General features: G+C 41.0%; 2 protein-coding genes and 1 long non-coding RNA gene across 6 annotated transcripts in view; 2 read left to right on the forward strand and 1 right to left on the reverse strand.

Annotated features, from left to right (window-relative positions):
• Positions 1–3,258, forward strand: part of SLC12A6 (solute carrier family 12 member 6) — an 87,552-nt gene extending 84,294 nt beyond the window's left edge. For all 3 annotated transcript variants that reach the window (XM_068548629.1, XM_068548636.1, XM_068548644.1), the window contains one exon: positions 696–3,258. In XM_068548629.1, the coding sequence (XP_068404730.1) occupies positions 696–787 (92 nt within the window). In that variant the 3' untranslated portion in view covers positions 788–3,258. The remainder of the gene's footprint in view (positions 1–695) is intronic.
• A 457-nt stretch (positions 3,259–3,715) lies between these two features.
• Positions 3,716–8,239, reverse strand: EMC4 (ER membrane protein complex subunit 4). 2 transcript variants are annotated; one of them, XM_068548659.1, is made up of 5 exons: positions 8,054–8,239; positions 7,601–7,715; positions 4,775–4,928; positions 4,295–4,455; positions 3,716–4,042 (listed from the first exon to the last, which is right to left on the reverse strand). In XM_068548659.1, exons 1-5 carry the CDS (start codon positions 8,137–8,139, stop codon positions 4,007–4,009), a joined length of 552 nt encoding a protein of 183 aa, XP_068404760.1. In that variant the 5' UTR covers positions 8,140–8,239; the 3' UTR covers positions 3,716–4,006. The 2 variants fall into 2 exon arrangements, with proteins under 2 accessions (XP_068404760.1, XP_068404769.1); XM_068548668.1 differs by lacking the exon at positions 4,295–4,455.
• A 70-nt stretch (positions 8,240–8,309) lies between these two features.
• Positions 8,310–17,435, forward strand: LOC137759239 (uncharacterized). The gene is made up of 3 exons (XR_011073065.1): positions 8,310–8,429; positions 9,170–9,250; positions 16,767–17,435. It is a non-coding gene; the product is annotated as an uncharacterized lncRNA (long non-coding RNA).
• The last annotated feature ends 1,163 nt before the right edge of the window (positions 17,436–18,598 follow it).

The raw sequence follows: 18,598 nt of genomic DNA on the forward strand, positions 1-18,598 counted from the left end.
CTAACTTGAGCAGGTTCACTTGGAAATTACTGGGATTCTCTCCTGGAATCTTACAAGCTGCCCTGTTGTGGCTTTTTCTTCCTTCTGCCTTATTTGCTATGTAGTAGTAACACATTACTTCTGGGTTTCCCCCATTTTTTTTTTAAATATTTATTTATTTATTTATGGCTGTGTTGGGTCTTCGTTTCTGTGCGAGGGCTTTCTCTAGTTGTGGCAAGCGGGGGCCACTCTTCATCGCGGTGCGCGGGCCTCTCACTATCGTGGCCTCTCTTGTTGCGGAGCACAGGCTCCAGACGCGCAGTCTCAGTAATTGTGGCTCACGGGCCCAGCTGCTCCTCGGCATGTGGGATCTTCCCAGACCAGGGCTCGAACACGTGTCCCCTGCATTAGCAGGCAGATTCTCAACCACTGCGCCACCAGGGAAGCCCCTCCCCCATTTTAAAATAACATTTAGAAAAAAAATCTAACAAATGGGAGAGAGTCTTGTATTATTTATGCAAAGAGGCTAGATCCCCAGATTACTTCAGAGTTAGATTGAATCCAGAGTTCAGACTTATCCAGTTCTGAATATATAATAATTAAAACAAGCATGTTGATTTTGCAGCTTTGTAGTCAGATAAACTCAGATTATCATGATGCCAGGTTTTAAATTGTGCTCTTCTCCTGCCTATTTGTCTCCTTGACAAATTCTGAAGACATGGAGTTCCTAGAAGTGCTCACCGAAGGACTAGAGCGAGTCCTTCTTGTCCGAGGTGGTGGCAGTGAAGTGATCACCATTTATTCATAATCTACCCCTGAATGACTCTGCTGGGCCTCACCTTTCCAAAAAGGCTTCCATCCTCCATGGAAGTGCCAGCTCTTTACTACCACTCCCATCAACTAGGGACCTGTGTTCTGTGTACATCACGCTGAACTCTTAACGAGCTGAGCCTCAAGTACTTGTGCAGAAAAGTACAAACAGATCTGCTCTTTGCTACCATATGACCTGCTGTCCTTAAAGAAGAAGCAGATATTCCCTCAACCTCAGAACAATGCTCAAGTCCTACAAGCCATGCCTGTACCAGATAAAGGCAAGTTAGAATTAACAAGCTAAACCAATAAAATGAATTGGCAAAAGGGATGCTAGAAATTCAACTGAAGACAAAAGACAAGTACACATCTAACATTAAAGATGAGTCTCAGAAGTCATGATTCAATGATGACACCATGCGGGTAACAGCCAGAGAGACACAGCCTCATCATACTAAAGAATTCATGGCCAAGTACACGGGGAGCTAACATCTTTGTGGAGACATCCGTGGCAAGCCAAGATGAAAATTTTCGTCAGTGTATCCACTGCTCTCCAGGACTCTAATTTTACATTAGGGTACTAATGTATAAAAACTGAAACATGAAACTGCAGCCCCTACTTCCTCCAAAATAAGATTCCCCCAAAATATGTTTAAGTACACATACTGTGTTGTATATTTCAGCTGTTTCTCAAACCCATCCTGTGGTTAGGATTGTAATACAGGCACTGTTACCATGGAAATTGTTTTTTAAAAGGTTGAGTAAAAATTATTTCTTTCAGGTTCTTTGCAAATGGACAAACTAAGCGAACTCCAAAATGTAGCTATCAAGATTTACATAAATGCAGTCTGTGGTTACCTATGAGACATGGGCAAAATATATAAGCTGTTATCTAAGAAATGCAGATGATGATGCATATTGACCAAGAGATTCTCCTTTCCTTCTCCCTTTTATGCCCTCTGGGTTATAGGCACAGATCAAAAATCATAGGAACAAACACACTAGGAAGACTGGCTAAAATCCTTTCCTAAAACCTTTGGATTATCCTTCAAAGGGAGAATCCAGCAGTGGAATTCGAAGTTTATAGCCATACTCCTTCCGTAGTGCCAAAGTTACTGAGCTGCTGCTACTCTTCTTACCTACTTCCCTGAAGTGGCATGCAATTGGCATTGGCCTGTTTCCAGAAACTTCTTTCATTAGGAAACCTGTGGACTCATTCCCAAAGCCAGCCATAGTGAAGACTTGAGGGCATGCAGCTCAGCACTAAGTATAAGCATTTTTTTTTTCCTTTCAATTTTATTCTTCATTTTGACTGCAGAAACTTGGATCTGAACTAAGAGATTATCCAAGGTTAACAGTCTTCTATTTCAGTTTTGTTTTCAGAAAGCTCTAAATGTGTCAAGGAAATGCTTCTGCAAGCTTAGCTTTTTATTTGCTAACTCAATGATCACAGAACACCTGCCTTTCGAGCATAGGGAAAGTGCCCTGTGTGACTGAGTGGTAATTTCATATATGTGAAATCTTCATTTATTGTACAGGATAGATGGGGTATTCCAAGAAACTATCTTGCCTGTATTCATGTCTGCTTTTGAATTTCATTTTATTAATGATAAACAGTACCACTCTTTCATTACCAGTAGGATATGGAGCAAGCTGACTTGCTCCGTAGTCCGCAGACTATTCATCTGACCCTTATGGACAGAGGAGAAAAACCCGTCAATATGGCTTAAGAAACTGAGTCATTTTGGTTTATTCCCTTTGCTCTTGTTTCAGTGTCCCAGCCCACTCAGGTAGCAAAGCGGACAAGATCTTTTAAGTCTTTTTTCTGCTGCTTCCTGCAGAGGGTAGAAGCATTGTTTACAACTTTCATTGCAACACTCCATTGCTAAGTTGAGTCCAGCAGTAGTGGAACAGGTCCCCTAGGACCCAAGCTAGTAAAGATCCATGCTCTAAGGGTCAGCTTACCCAGGAATTCCTTTACATTTACACAAAACCTCTGGCCAAAGTGATAAATATTTTTTCCCATATAGAAAAAATACGGGCAGAAAATAAGGTTAGTTTTACAAGAGCTTTTTGTGGCTGGAGCTCTGTAAGAATCCTTTAAAGGGATAATGGAATTAGTGGCTGCTAATACAGCCCCTACTTTAGGCCCTAAAACACAATCACTGTTACATGGGGAAGTGGTTATTAGGCCAGATTTAAACTCATCTCTGTCTAGAGCATTTCATGTCTATGTGTTGCTTATGTTGTCTGCAAGGTGTCTTGTCTCTTTTAATCACTGCAAATAAAGCAATACCGAAAACTTGATGAGAAAATGCACCTTAGGGGAAGGGGCTTTGTGTTTCAAGCAGGAAGAGAAAGGAAAGACCTCCTCCTGCCTTTTGAAGAGATCCAGTTTTTAAGTCTTAGCTATGACTTTACCAGGGCAGGTTATGACAATATTCATTTTCCAACTGCTGGCCCTCTGCCTTTTATAGCTATCTTAAAAGCTTAAGTTTGAATTGCAGCATCTGTCTGACAGGTGCCAAGTTCCTTCTGGCAGGGGAAAGATCACTACTTTCTATCTTCCGTTGCCTCAGATTCCTGTGTCCCCAGAGATCCCACCAATCCTCTTTCTCCCTGAACATGTTAAAAATCCATTTTTGTGGATATTAAAGTAGCAATTACACTGTAAGCATTTTATGTGCTTTTTTTTGTCTGGTTTATTTTTCATCATGTATAATCTGAATTCAGCATTATTTTCTCACATTTCTCTAGTATCTCCAACAGAATTTTTATGTCCCAGCTTGTGTTAAATAGAAGTGAAATATTAAGGAGGATAGATTTAAGGGAAACTTGTGCAACTTTTTTTTAAAGCACTGTTCTCAACCATTTAATTTATTAAAAGGAGATGCTGCTGTAGCTCTTGATTTATCAGCAACCACTCTTTTGTTTACAGAGTTATGGTTTTATTTGTTGTTTTGCTCTCTACTGGAAACATAAATAAAGTTTTCTACCTTATTTTCAGTCAAGAGTTGTGGTAGTTTTTTTGCGTTTGTAGTGATATGTACATTGTCTTTCTAGGATTTGTCTCTTCACCATGGAGAAAAGAGACCTTTTGGTCCTTTTCAGTGAGTGATAATGTTAAGGGTTAGTATGCTGAGGAGGAGCCACTGGGCATGAAGGCGGCCGTAAATGAGATCCAAATACATAGGCACCATGTGCTTCTTTCTCAGGTTCACAAAAGCAGTCCTCCTCCACTGAACTCCATCCTCTGAAAAAAAGAAAAAATGAATAGGTTAATGGTGAATGAGTACTGAAATAACTTCCTGAATCAAGTATTTAATACTTTACGCATAAGCTCTATTTTGCTTTATCTTTAAAATATAACAACTTCCAAAATCCTAATGGATCTTATTTCTTAAGAAATGAGCTCTAATAGCAACTGTGATCCCCCACCATCAAATGGATCAACTATTTACTGTACATCACATCTGCCCCAAATTTAACTTTCCTTTTGCCTTACCTCAGGGGGCTCAATGAAGGCTAACCAATCTGATGCATGTGTAGGCAAAAGTCCCATTGACTGGCACTTATAAACAGCCAATGCCAAACCCATAAGGTTCCCAATGAGGTACACCAAACCCTGAAGAAACTTCTGGCTTGAACTTTCTAGCATCTTGAAAGCTGTTGGGGTAACAGAAAGTGTCAAAAACCAAAACAACTTTTTTTTTTCAATACGAATCAGGCCATATATTAATATATATAAAACAGACAGTCCAGTCCCATAGTAAGAGTACAAATAGAACCATTAAAGGCGAACAAAAGCCCACAAGCACCATTTCCTCCTCCATGCCACCACCACTGCCATCACCACCCTACACACACTCCTACTGCAACTAGCCAAGAGCTAGCTGTGCCAAAGACTTCCCGTAATGGGTTCTGCCGAAGAATTTGCCTTTGATTCTTAAAGCTTAGGGAGGATTATTATTTCAAGAATACTTACTGGCTGAAATGGCCATAAGTGCCTGAATGGGTCGCCAAGCCATCATACACACCATCATAGTAGGGAAGATGGAGATAGTATTGCCTGCCATGTACATGATGAAGAGGTTCATGGGAATCTGTTTCAGGGGACCCAAGGCAATGTCCCAGCAGCGCTAAAACAAACACAGTTTTAACCTCTGATCACTATCCTCAGTCCTACGTTATATCACTGGTGTTAAAAGTCAAATGAACACAATTCCCGACTCTGTGCTTCTGAGTGAGCTGACTCCTCAATTCCACCACCTCTGCCCTTCTCCCACTTTGCCACAGGAAGCTTGCTCTTCTCCTCAAGATAAGGCATCTTCACCATTTCTGTGTTTCCCCATGGGTTTCCCAAATACCATTTTTCCCCCATGACTTGCGGTAAAGAAAAGACTTCCCTACTTTTGTTCTTATACTTCTGCATCTATCACTGGCCCATCTACAACTGAAGAACTAGATAAATCCACATAGTGGTAGATTAGCATACCTCAATAACTAATAGAACAAACAGACAAATCCAGATATAGAAGATCTGAATGATATTATTAACCCAATTGACATATAGAACACTGCACCCAACAGCTGCAGAAATCACATTCTTTTCAAACACACATGGGACATTTACAAAAACTGACAACTTACTGAGCCGTGGAGAAAGTGTCAATAACTCTCAAAAGAACTCAAATCATACAAAGCATATTCTTTGATTATAATGCAATTAAGCTAGGAATCAATAACAAAAAGATAACTAGAAAATCCCCTATGTGTTAGAGTGGAAAAATGTGCTCTAAATGATCCACTAATCAAGGAAGAAATTTCAGTGGAAAACAGACATATTGTTAACTGATAACAAATACCATATATTAAAACTGTGGGAAACAGAGCTTTGAGAAATTTACACCCTTAAATACATATTAGAAGACTAAATAAAAGTAAGCATCTATTTCAAGAGGTAAGAAAAAGAATAAATTAAACCCAAAGAAATGGAAAGGAAGGAAATCAAAATGAGAGCAGAAATTAATGAAATTTTCTTAAAATCAACAAAGCCAAAGGTTTTTTCGAAAAGATTAAGAAAATACTGGTGAGCCTGATGAATAAAAAGCAAAATATTCAACAGCAAGAATGAAAATAGAGACATCTCTATAGGTCTTCCATATATTAAAGTGATCAATATTATGAATTTTGGGGAAATGGCTAAATTCCTAGAAAAAATAACAACTTACCTAAACGGCATAAGAAGTTGGAAATTTAAATAGTCTTATAACTTTAAGAAACTCTGTAATTAAGCCCAAATGGTATCCCTTGGCAAATTCTAAACATTTAAGGAAAAAATAAAGCCAATCTTATACAAACTCAGAGAAGAAAAAATGAACTCATTACTGTAATATGGGGCCTCATAAATACCAAAACCTGCCAATGACATTATGAGAAAAGTTTACAGACCAGTATCACTCATGAACCTAAATACAAAAATCCTAAACAAAATATTTAAAGTAAATCTATCTATATAAACAGAATAACATACCCCTGTCCATTTGGGTTTATTCACATAAAAGAATAAATGGCCATATGTGTAAACAGTTCCCTTATCTGTCATTTACACAGATCACTTATATGAGAGTTTATTTATAGAATTCTTGTTTTTTTAAAATTTTTTGGCCCTGCCGAGCAGCATGTGGGATCTTAGTTCCCTGACCAGGGATCAAACCTGTGCCCCCTACGTTGGAAGCATGGAGTCTTAACCACTGGACCACCAAGGGAAGTCCCCATCTGAGAGTTTAAATATATCAAATCATCCATACAACAGAATTGTTCTAAAATACGTATTTTATAATAATCTGCCTTTAAAATCACGCCATTTTAGTAATACCTATCATGTATTATTCATATTATGCTTTGATGTACCAAGATGAAAAATGACAGGACACTTATCAAGAAAATCACTGACAACAGCTCTGTCATTTTCATGTTGTGAAAATCACTGCATTTCATGAATCAAAGTTCATTTAATATTGAACAATATTAAGGCTGAGAGGAAAGTGCCAGGCACTGTTCGAGGGACTTGGGAGACAAAATCTTGCTCTCATGGAGCTTAAAAGAGTGAAAAGAGAGATAATAAAATAAGAAAACTATATATGAATGATATGGAGAAATATATATGAATGATATGGAGAAATATAAAGTAAGAAAAGATAGGGAGTGCCATGAGAGTAGACTTCACTAAGAAGGTAACATTTGAGAGACTGAAAGGAGATGAGACAGCAAATCATAAAGGTATATGGGGGAAAAGGAAAGAACAAGTACAAAAAGCCTGAAATAGAAGCTTCCCTGGCATATTTAAGGAGCAGCAAGGAGGCCGTTCTGACTATAGGAGTGAACAAAGGGGAAAGTGGTAGGAGATGAAGTGGCTTAGACCAGGATGATAGATTACAGCAATAAGAATTAAGATTTTGAATCTATTTTGAAGGTAAAACCAACGGACTGTTCTGACAGGTTGGTTGTGTGGTATAAGGGAACTCCAGTAGAAAAAGATGACTTGAACTGGAACGCATTGCTACCACTAGCTAATTTTCAACCTACTTCCTTATATCTTATGTTCAAACGTCTTTTATTTTTCCAATTATTGAGCACTTTTGGCTCTGATATGTCAACTAATGTAACACTAATCTCAAGCAGTTTAGCTACCAAATATTCGGGATAAGGGCCATCTACAGTAAGACATTCATATGCTGCGTGGGAGAAGAGGGTGGGTGTGTAGGTCAGGACTGGCCCAAGGACTATAGTGACATCTATACCTCTGTACCTTCTCCACTAGGATCCGGTCTGTCTCTTGCACGCTGGTATCAGGCACTTGCTTGTCCAAGTAACCAACTGGGTACAGCGAGTCTCCCTGTCCACCGCCCCGGTCACTTCGGCTCCTAGAGACCAAAACCAAGAAACTAAGGTTGCAGCCTTCCACACTTCATATTCCACATTTCCCGTTCGAATCACAGGAATAAAGATCCTCAGATGCATCTACCCAGATTAGACCAAGCCCTCTCGTGGGTTCGTCAGACCCTTGCCTGTAGGGAGGAATGAAATAAGCATCCTTTGGTCATAGAAACCTCTATGGCAGAGAAGCCGCTAGCTCCCCAGGAGTCGTTTCTGGGCCACCTATCCTTTTCAGGGAGTTGGGCCTGAGGGTTCAGGTCCTATTCCTCTGGGGTAGTGCTGGGGTGGGAGCTCTCTGATGTCTAACTTTGCCCATGCACCTCACCTGCTGCCTCCTCCAGGTCCGCTCAGCTCAATCGCCCACTTGAAGCGCCGGCCTCGGTTGGCCACCAGGCTCCCCTGGGCCGTCATGGCAACGGCCGCCTCCCAAAGCTGCAGAGCTCCCGACCAAAGTACAGTCGGGCCTCAGGCCCAACGGCGTCCACGACTTCCGGGGCTCACTCTGCAAGTCCACTTCCGGCGCGTAAATGTAGACGTCACTTCCGTTCCGGAAATTGTCAGGCGGCTGACCGAAGGGTGTGGTCGGAACTAGATAAGGTGGGAGGGAAAAACGGGAGGCAGAATGTAAAGCTGCCTAAAGCGTCTCCCTCGCCTTCCCTCCCTTCTGAAGAAGACCTGCTGGGTGTTCCCTCACCTCTGAGGTGCGTTTTATGGGACAGAGGGAAGTCCATACTGACTCTCCATTAGGGGTTGAAGCCCTGAAAAGCGTCTGGAGCTCTTACCAGTTCCCGGGAACACAAGATTCAAATCTCTATTTAAATCCTGGCTTCACCACGGATTGTGTGACCTTGAGCGAGTTACTTAGTAGCTTCTGGGTGTTGAATGTCCACCGTGTTCCAGGAACTTTGTGTCTATTATTTCATTTAATTCTCACAGTAACCCTGCGACGTAGATCTGTCCCTGCTCCGCAGCAAACCTAGGAGGCAGTGTGGGCGGGTTAAGGCTCTTGGGCTCAAGATTCAGACGGTCTCCGTTTGAATTCTGGCTCCGTTACTTAATTGCGTGACTTTGGGCAAGTTAGATTCTTTGTGTTTCAAGCCTTTCCGTATGTACCTGCTTTCGAGGCTTGTTCTGAGGTTAAATGGAGTGCTCGCCACAAGTGCATGACGTGTTTTTTAATGTCATTAATCTCCAACATTATTCGTAGTGATTGGGTTTTGTATTCAACTGTATACCTATATCATAATTAAACTTATTATTGGGTTTTTACGTTGTTTACTGTTTTTTTTCCCTTTTATAACCAATGTTGCTGTCACTGTCATTCAAATCATATATTCCTTCCCTTTTAAAGTACTCTCCTACTTGCTATAAAAATTTTTAAGCTATAACAAAGTTTCTTTGGTCTCAAGGGTACTCCAGGTCTTTTATTCCTTTGTTCTAGGAATCCTCATAGTGTTATTTGCTAAAAACGTGTTCCAGAGAACGTGAAGATGTTGAGACGGACCTGAGGAAAGGTTCCAAGGTCAGATAAGTTCGAGATACTGTATTCTGCACATACATCCCAGAGATTCTCGGTGCTACTAGCATAACATTAAAACCACAAGAAATGATTCAGTAAATAATCTCCTTTCATTTTGTTTCCCAATCTGCCTGAATAACAAGCCTCTTTTTTTTTTTTTTTTTTCCTATCACATCTGTTAATGTCCAGTGCAATCAATGTTCCATAGAACACAGAGGGCAACTTGCTATATACGTGCTAGAATTAAAGAGAAAGAAGAAGGCAGTCTTTAAAAATCTGACTGATATTTTTTAAAGATTGTTAGAATATCATTAGAAATAATAGATCCTTTATGGAAATGGAGTTTCAGATTGGAATTAAACTTTTGAGGATCCAAGTTTTTGCACAAAAATGTGTTTTGTAAGAAAAGTAAAGGGAAACATATATTTTAATCCTGACTCCAGATGAACTCCTAAGAGAGGTAGGAACTCTCTTGGCCTACATTTCTTCATCTATAAAATAAGGGACTGGTACTAGATAACTTCTAAGGGTACCTTCTAGTTCTAAAATGTATTTTTTTGGAATACATATTTTGCATGTTATTCTTTCATATGTGGTATATTCATAGAAAGAAGACAAACCATAAACACATAAAGGAATAATGGGGTTTCATATCATTTTTAAAAATTGTGCTTTCCCATACTTTTAGTAATTCTCTGCATCATGCGGGTACCACTTTTGGATTTAGAGAAATATAAATGTTATTAATTATAATATGACATGATTCTACACCTAGAAGTGGAATGGTTCTGTCCTAGATTCAAAGGAGACTCATCTTGGGAGCCCTTGAAAAATACTGATGCCTTGGCCACACCCTCAGAGATTCTAATTCATTTGCTTAGGGTGGAGCAAGGTCATCAGTATTTCTGTATGGCTCTCCAGGTGATTCTCCTTTGCAGCAAGGACTGAGAACCACTGACCTAGAGTGTTTTGTTGCTCTAAAATGGCAAGGTTTGAATTTACACAAAGTAATTTAAGCAGTCATTAGTTTTTGAGAGCCTCCTTTTATGCCTCCCACTGGGATAAACTTGAATTAGAAAATAATAGAAATATTGAAATTGTAAAAATAAATGTTAAACTTCCTTTACTCTGTGGCTTTGAGCAAATATGATTTTAATTAAAGAAACTGTGAGAAGGCAAACCATGATTCCACAGGTCATATGAGTTGCCTTGTTTGACTTTTACAATCTGTGCCACCTACGCAGTTTTGGTATTTGTTTCTGTAAATATCTTCGCCGCCCCTGCCACCCCACCCCCCAACCTCTTTAGGAGTCTGAGAAGCTATTTCTAATACTTCATGCCATTCTCTTCAGAGCAGTTGCATTTGGATTGAAACTTGAACAAAGAAATTTCTATTCACGTAGCCAGATTTGCGAGAATGGATCCCTTTAAAGGAAAAAAAGCTTTACAGCTACGTCTTAAGTTTTTGGTCTCTGCCATTTTACAGTGTCCCTATAATAAATCTATTCGGCTATCCTCAGTGGTCCAACCAGTTCCCCCAGTGTGCTCTAAAAGCTCCTAATCCTTCTGGCAGCTTAAATAAAATGGACTTCTATTGCAATCTCCATTTATTTGTGTTATTTAACTCTACTATCATTATTGCCTTCTGAAAAGGAACACCTTACTATTGCACCATTCATGATGCAGTTTATTCCGTGTCAGTAATGGGGTTTTAACAAGAGGAAACTTTTTCCTCTGTTTTGTCTGTTTGCATTTTCAAACCTCTTTAGTGGAAAAAAAAAAAAAAATTTTTTTTTTTTTTTTTTTTTTAGTAAGATCCTACCTTGCTAGTTCTTGTTGGGTTTCTGCATCATTTCTATGCAGATTACAAATTTTTCAATTTCTAGTTCATGGCTCTGCAGTGTCATGAAATGCTCCTGTCAGCAGTGACATGAACTAATATGGTTCTGGGAAAAGATGTTGGTTAGTAATACCATTCTTCATTAGCAATTACCTTTTTTTAATTTCAGGAAGACTGTTGTGCAATTCACATTTTACCTGCAATTCACAGGTTCCCATTATAGCACTTACCTCCAGCACTTGCTTAGGAAGCTGGGAGAATTGCCATTCCCACAGATCCCATTAAAAGCTAAGAATGACAACCATAGCATGAGTCATAATGATAGATCACTGATAGCCTAACATGTTTCTTAAAGCTTGGTTACTCTGGATTCATGCTGGTGATTAATTTCAGCTATCTTGGAGGTGGGCTAAACTGTCTCTACACCAAGGATCTGAATGACTAATCCAGGTCCTTTGTGGCATTTCTTCTTATGTGCTAATTTTAAAAAGCCTCGATTGGTTCTGTTATAAAGCATTGTTTTATAGCCTGAGTTTTTTGTAAGGAGGATTGTCCTCCCAAAATTCATATGTTGAAGCCCTAACCCCCAATGTATTTGGAGATGGGGCCTCTGGGGGGTAATTAGGGTTAGATGAGGCCATGAAGGTAGGGCTCTCATACTGGGATTAGTGTCCTTATAAGAAGAGACACAAGAGAACTTGCTGTGTCACTCTGCCATGTGAGGACACAATGAGAAGGTGGCTGTCTACAGCCAGAAAGAGAGCTCTCGCCAGGAGCTGAATCAGCACCTTGATCTTGGACCTCCCAGTCTCCAGAACTGTGAAAAAATAAATTTCTGTTGTTAAAGCCACCCGGTCTCTGGTATTTTGTTATGGTAGCCCAAGCAGACTAATGAAAGGATGAAGTGGAATTCAGAAGAATTGAAGGAGAATGATAAGTACCTTTTGTGTTTATTGAAGTGCTTTTGAAAGATAGTCATCCGTTAAAACATAAAATAAATGTAGGATTGTTTAATTTGTAGAAGTTTATTACATAAATGGAAACATATTAAATACTGCACTGACTTGTATTTTCACTTAATCCATCTTGGATGTCTTGCATGTCTGTCACTCAGATCTACCTCATTCTTTTTAAAGGCTACAGAGTATACATGGCATGGATGTAGGATAATTTAGTTAACCAGTCCCTAACTGATGGGCATTTAGGTTGTTCCCATTTGTCACTGTTACAAAAAAATGTTACTATGAACATCCCTGGGTAGTTTGTAAACACAGTTCTGTAGGAGAGTCATACAATTAAGGTCGCTTACCACAGAGGTTATACAGTTACAATATTAATAAATTCAAATAGGCCCTCCAAAATGTGCTAATTTACACTTTTCAAGAGTTTGTGGACTAAATTATTTTCAGTCTTATAGTGAGTTATTTAGTGTCCCCCCAAAATTCACATCCACCTGGAACCTCAGGATGTGACCTTAATTGGAAATAGGAACTTTGCAGATGTAATTAGTTTAGATGAGGTCATATCGGATTAGGGTGGGTTCTAAATCCAATAACTGATATCCTTATCAGAGGAGAGGGCACACAGATATATGGGGTAGAAGTCCATGTGACAATGGAGGCAGATTGGAGTACTGCAGCTACAAGACGACGATTGCCAGAGCCACCAGAAGCTAGGAAGAGGCAAGGAAAGAAAGATTCTTGCCTAGAGCCTGCAGAAAGATCATGGCCCTGTCAACACCTTGGTTTTGGTTTTCCAGCCTCTAGAACTGTGAGAGATTGTATTTCTGTTGTTTTAAGCCACCCAGTTTCTGGTACTTTGTTACTATGGTCCTAGGAAACTAATACAAGTTTCCTTCTGAAAGAGAAAATCCATTCAAATGAATTAGGCTAACCAGGGTTAGCTTAAGTGGGAAATAATAACAAATACTAAAATAATATTGCCAAAGCTGCCAAATCAAATCCTAAACTTTAAAACATTTGCACAATTTTAATTTCCTAATTGCTGTAAATTAGTAAAGTGATTTTTAAAATTTATTTATTTTATTTATTTTTGGCTGCATTGGGTCTTCGTTGCTGCATGCGGGCTTTTCTCTAGATGCAGCTAGCAGTGGCTACTCTTCCTTGTGGTGCGCGGGCTTATTGCTGTGGCTTCTCTTGTTGCAGAGCATGGGCTTTAGGTGCACGGGCTTTGGTAGTTGTGGCACATGGGCTCAGTAGTTGTGGCTCATGGGCTCTAGAGCACAGGCTTAGTAGTTGTGGCGCACGGGCTTAGTTGCTCTGTGGCATGTGGGATCTTCCCAGACCAGGGCTGGAACCCGTGTCCCCTGCATTGGCAGGTGGATTCTTAACCACTGCGCCACCAGGGAAGCCCAGTAAAGTGATTTTTAAAAATTATTTTAATTTAAAAAGAAAGACATATATTAGATAAAATGGAAAATACAAATAAGTAAAAAAGATAATTAACATCCTACCATGCAAAAAAGTGATAATAATAATAATTTTCATGGGCATTTTGATTTAGACTCTCCCAGATTTTTTGATTTATATTTTGACTTATTTAACATATGTTTTATAATATGCTCTTCCATGAAGGGCCATGTTTTTATTTTTGTAAAAGGCAAAGGAAAAAGTCCGGCTAAATCTTTCAGTTTTTAAAAAAACTCTGATACCTCTGCCAGATGTTCAGTTTCTGTTGCTTTCATCCAGCCCTGGCCACAATCATGAGGCACCACCATGTTGCCCCTCACCAATTTCCACAGTCCTCCCCACCCAGCCTACAACTGGAGCCACACCCCATTTCCCAGGACTGGAACTAGTCCTGCTACCCTTTGTAGATCAGATTATTTCTGTAGAATATTTGTGCTCTCGCCTTTAAAGGATTCAGAGTTTAGGTAAGTTTGGGCAGCACTGCCTCTATCTTTCTATTTTTTTTAATTTATTTATTTACTTACCTACCTACCTACCTCGCCACGCAGCTTGCGGGATCTTAGTTCCCCCCATCAGGGGTTGAACCCGAGCCCTCAGCAGTGAAAGCGTGGAGTCCTAACCACTGGACCGCCAGGGAATTCCCTTTCTTTTAGAGATTCACAATTAATGTTAGTATTTTAAAGACTGAGAAATGCTACAGTAAAGAAATGCTTGTTTTATGCATCAGTTACCGAACTTCTTTGGCCAAGGAAGCCTTTTTTTCTTCTTCCTTTTTCCCCTCTCTTTTCACTCTGTCAACATCTTACAGAGCGGGTGTTCTGAAGAACACAGCTTATTTTGGATAGCCAGTTTAGGTTCAGACGCAATTTTGTTACTGCCAGAGTGGCTTGACCGTGTGTCCAGCTCCAAGAAATGGACTTCAGTCTTAGTGATCTTCCTGCAGCTCCAGTCTCTTGAGGCTGTAGACCTCCGTTGCTCTTTCAAGCCCCCTCCCCAAGGACATTGTCCTGCTTCTCATGCTTGTTGTCCTGCCCATTTCATTTCCTTCCTGCCTGCACCCTGCCCTTGAACTCCTCTCCGCTATGCCTGTTTGTTGTGAGGGCCCTGGAGTATCAAACCCCCAAGCAACTGCATGACTGGACTTGTTTTGTGAAAGGTCATAACTTTCAGATACCCTGTACTGATTACCAGGCTGTCGGCACCACAGCGAGTCTGTCTCCCCAGCATTGGTCCCTCTCCTGGAACTGGTCTAGTTCCAAGACTGCTTTTCCAAGGCAGCAGTCAACCAAATTGTGTTCTTCTCAATCTTAGAAAAATCACTGGACAGGTAAAGTTGAGGGTGGGGAATATTTTGCAGAGAGAGAGCCACGATCAGTGTGCTATATACTATTAGAGTGTTTTACGTAGGTTACCCTGTTTCCCGACATCCCCTGAGAGAAGCGTTATCCTCGCTCTGCAGTTAAGGTAAAGATGGTGTAGAAGGGCCCAAAGGCAGTGATCTAGGCTTCTGATAGAGACGAGCCTTGCTCCAAAGCTAGTGTTCTTTCCACTGTAACATGCTGCCCCCTACCATCTTCCAGGTGACAGTATATGTAATTGCAGGAAATCTACTTGGGGAAGGAGGGAAACGGTCTCTTTGGCTTCAGATTTGAAAATCTAGAACAAATACCATCACCCGCTTTCCAGCTGTCGAAGTGCAACAGAGCTGCATCCAAAACAAACTGTTTTTAACAGGATGATCCCCTACCATTCAACAGCCCCCCACCCTCCACCTGCCAAACAAAATCCAGGAAGCTGCTGCTTCTGCCACCAAGGCATCTGTACCGTGGTGGTATTTGAAACGACCGTGGATCTTGCAAACGGGGAGTGAGCTTTGCTCCTTTCCACTGCTACTGCCTTATCTGAAACTTTCCCTACTGCCATTCTTTCCTTCCACAGTCTGCACAGGAAGGTGGGGAAGGGAGGAGCAGAATAAAAGGGCTTGACTTCTCACTTTGACTGCCAAAGTCAGCTGGAATTTTCCAAGGGCTCTGAGGCTGAGCAGTGGATGTAGTTAGCTATGGAATGGATGAGCTATTGTACTTTACGTCTCTTCACGCTTGGTCCTCTGTCAGGACTGGCATCAGTCTGAGGGGATGAGCATGGCATCACCACAGTAGATGCTCTGGCTCTCTGAACCTCCGGCCTGAAGGACAACATTTTCATACCTAAGGCTCAATCCTCCCTCCCTCCCACTAGTCATCCTGCATCCTGGTGATAGATTAATCCTCCTAAAGTACTTATTTAACTCTGTCATTTCCCTGCTCAATGCCTATGCCTTGTTGTTTTGTTTTTTAAAGTTTCAACTGCCATTTTCATTATTATGTGCATTTATAGTGATTGGCATTTCAATTAATATTATATGGATTGATCTATGTAATATGATATTTATCTTAAAAAGGCAGTTTACAAAGTTGTAAGGATATGATCTCATTTCTTAAATGTAGTTACATTTGCATAGTAAAATATCTGAAAAAAAACATATGTTCAAATGGAAACAGTGCTTGTCCGTGAGTAATAGATGGTTTCTAATAGTTTTTTCCTTCCCAAACACCTTTGCTTGATTATTCCAGATCTTCACAACCTGTCAGGTGACAGTCTTTGCTCCTGCTACTCTCCAGAGCTCTCTCCACCCCACTCAAATCGGGATAGACGGCAGTCCTGGAATTTATTTTGTACTTCCCCTGTCTGTCTGGAACACCCTGCCTGTCAAAATCCTGTCCAGCTTGTCAGGCCCGACTGCAGCCTTCCTGCATGATCCCTTCCCTGACTCTCCACTCAGAAGCGTACATACAACTTTGCATGAGAGTTCTTTTCTCACATGGGTGTTTATAGTCAGGGTTATTCTACACACCGTCCCTGAATGATGTCCATACCCCTGTGAGAGGGGGAATGTAGGGCAGAAAGGCTAATTCAGCTGCCTGTTCACTCAGATGGAAGGAATATTTAAGGCAGTCAGAAGGAAGCACTGAGGGAATGGCTAGAGAGGTGCACTCCCTTGGAGACTGTCCACTCTTTTTTAATCCCTTAACAACAGCAAAAAAAACTTGATTGCGCTCCAAGGGGAAAAAAAATTCAACTTTATTGACTGAAAAATATCAATGAAGAAAACTGACCTGCATTTCATCACTAAAATGGTATATATTTCAAAAATAGCAATATGAAGGCAAATTTCTGTATTTTCACCTTAAGTTATGTTGACATTTGGCAGCCTCATCAGAACGATGGGCCAGAGATCTGTAAACCCCAGAACTAGAGTCTGAAGATGAACCTGCCTGAGACTCTTGCCCTAAGAAGCTCTAGAAGTGAGAACATCAAGGCTCTCCTCTGGCCTGCAGACAACCTGGAACCTTGTTGGAGCTGAGATCCTTCTATGTTCACACAGCAGATTCCCTGAGTCCTAGGACTCTGTTACTTGTCTTACCTCATCACCCAGCCTTCCTTGGGGGTAAGAACTGTGCCTTACAACTCTTCACCCTCTTCTGGTGAGGGCCCAGCACAGTGCCTTTTGCATAGTGGGTCATCGAGAAATTCCTGTTTGTGACAATGGTGATGAAGAAATAGTTGGAGAGAAAGTGACTTCACCCATGTGTGTTGAATTTTATTTTCTTTAAAACAGCACACCCGGGCTTCCCTGGTGGCGCAGTGGTTGAGAGTCTGCCTGCTAATGCAGGGGACACGGGTTCAAGCCCTGGTCTGGGAAGATCCCACATGCCGCGGAGCAACTGGGCCCGTGTGCCACAATTACTGAGCCTGCGCGTCTGGAGCTTGTGCTCCGCAACAAGAGAGGCCACGATAGTGAGAGGCCCGCGCACCGCGATGGAGAGTGGCCCCCGCTTGCCGCAACTGGAGAGGGCCCTCGCACAGAAACGAAGACCCAACACAGCCAAAAATAAATAAATAAATAAATTTATAAAAAAAAAAAAAAGAGTAAGCTGCTAACTTAATTTGACTTAGGAATAGTCTTGCTAAAAAACAAAAAACAAACAAAAAAAAGCACACCCACTTAGTGGAAGTCATACTCCGGGAATGTTCTATGCTGCACACCACTAGAACCCAGAGCTCCTGCTCCCTTCACTCACTCACCCTGCTGGACCCTCTCAACAGTCCCCTCTGTTGACAGGTATGGCCCCGCACAGCGGCATGTGCCTGCTTGTGCTTGGTACAATCTGAGAAGCTCGCAAAGGCATTGCTTATGCAAGACATATCCTAAAAATATTTCTCCCATCAACCTAAAGTAGTGCCTGAAATTTTCACCATTACTTAATTTTTTTGTATTAAGTAAGTAAGGACCTTGTTACTAGAGGGGAAAAATACATTGTTATTATCACCTAATGATATTTTAGCTCTGATTAGTTTATCTGCCAGGCCTCGCATTGCTCTGAACTCCCACAGCCTCTAGGATATACCTTTTATCATTGCATTCACCACAGTGTATTGGAATGATCTCTTTCCCTGTTTGTCCAAGCCACTGTGAGCTTCCCCAGGCTATCTCCTGGTACAATGTCAGCCTGGCACATGATGGGCCCGCAAAAATATCGTTAAACCCAACTTAGGTAGCCCTGGGGAGTTCTGAAGAGAGTGCCTAAAGCAGTGAGTCCAGGGATGTGGAGTCTTGCAGTGAGCAACTGGTACACCAAATGCACTACTTGATAGGCTTCTGCAAGGGATGAAAGGCCCACCAGAGATGAACTTGCTCCTGTCACAATTTGGTTAATGTTGACCAGTAGCTTACCTGTGAAGATGGGTGGACTCTGTCTCCACTAAGAGGAAGAGAATTACCCTCAGTAATTAAAAGCACGTCAGGGACAGATCCAACCCTAACCTCATCCTCTAGTGTTCGCCATCCCAAAGAAACTGAGCCTGCTTCCTGGGGACAGGGTCCACATCATGCATATTTCTTGTGTTCTTAAGAGTCCAGAACAGAGTCTGGCAAATATCAGGAACTAACAAATAAGAGCTAACAATTATATAGTGCTTAGCATGTGCCAGATACATTCCTCTAAGAATTTTATATGTGTTAACTCATGTAATCCTCATAAT

The sequence above is a fragment of the Eschrichtius robustus genome, chromosome 1 (assembly GCF_028021215.1).
Source record: "Eschrichtius robustus isolate mEscRob2 chromosome 1, mEscRob2.pri, whole genome shotgun sequence".
Taxonomy (NCBI): domain Eukaryota; kingdom Metazoa; phylum Chordata; class Mammalia; order Artiodactyla; family Eschrichtiidae; genus Eschrichtius; species Eschrichtius robustus.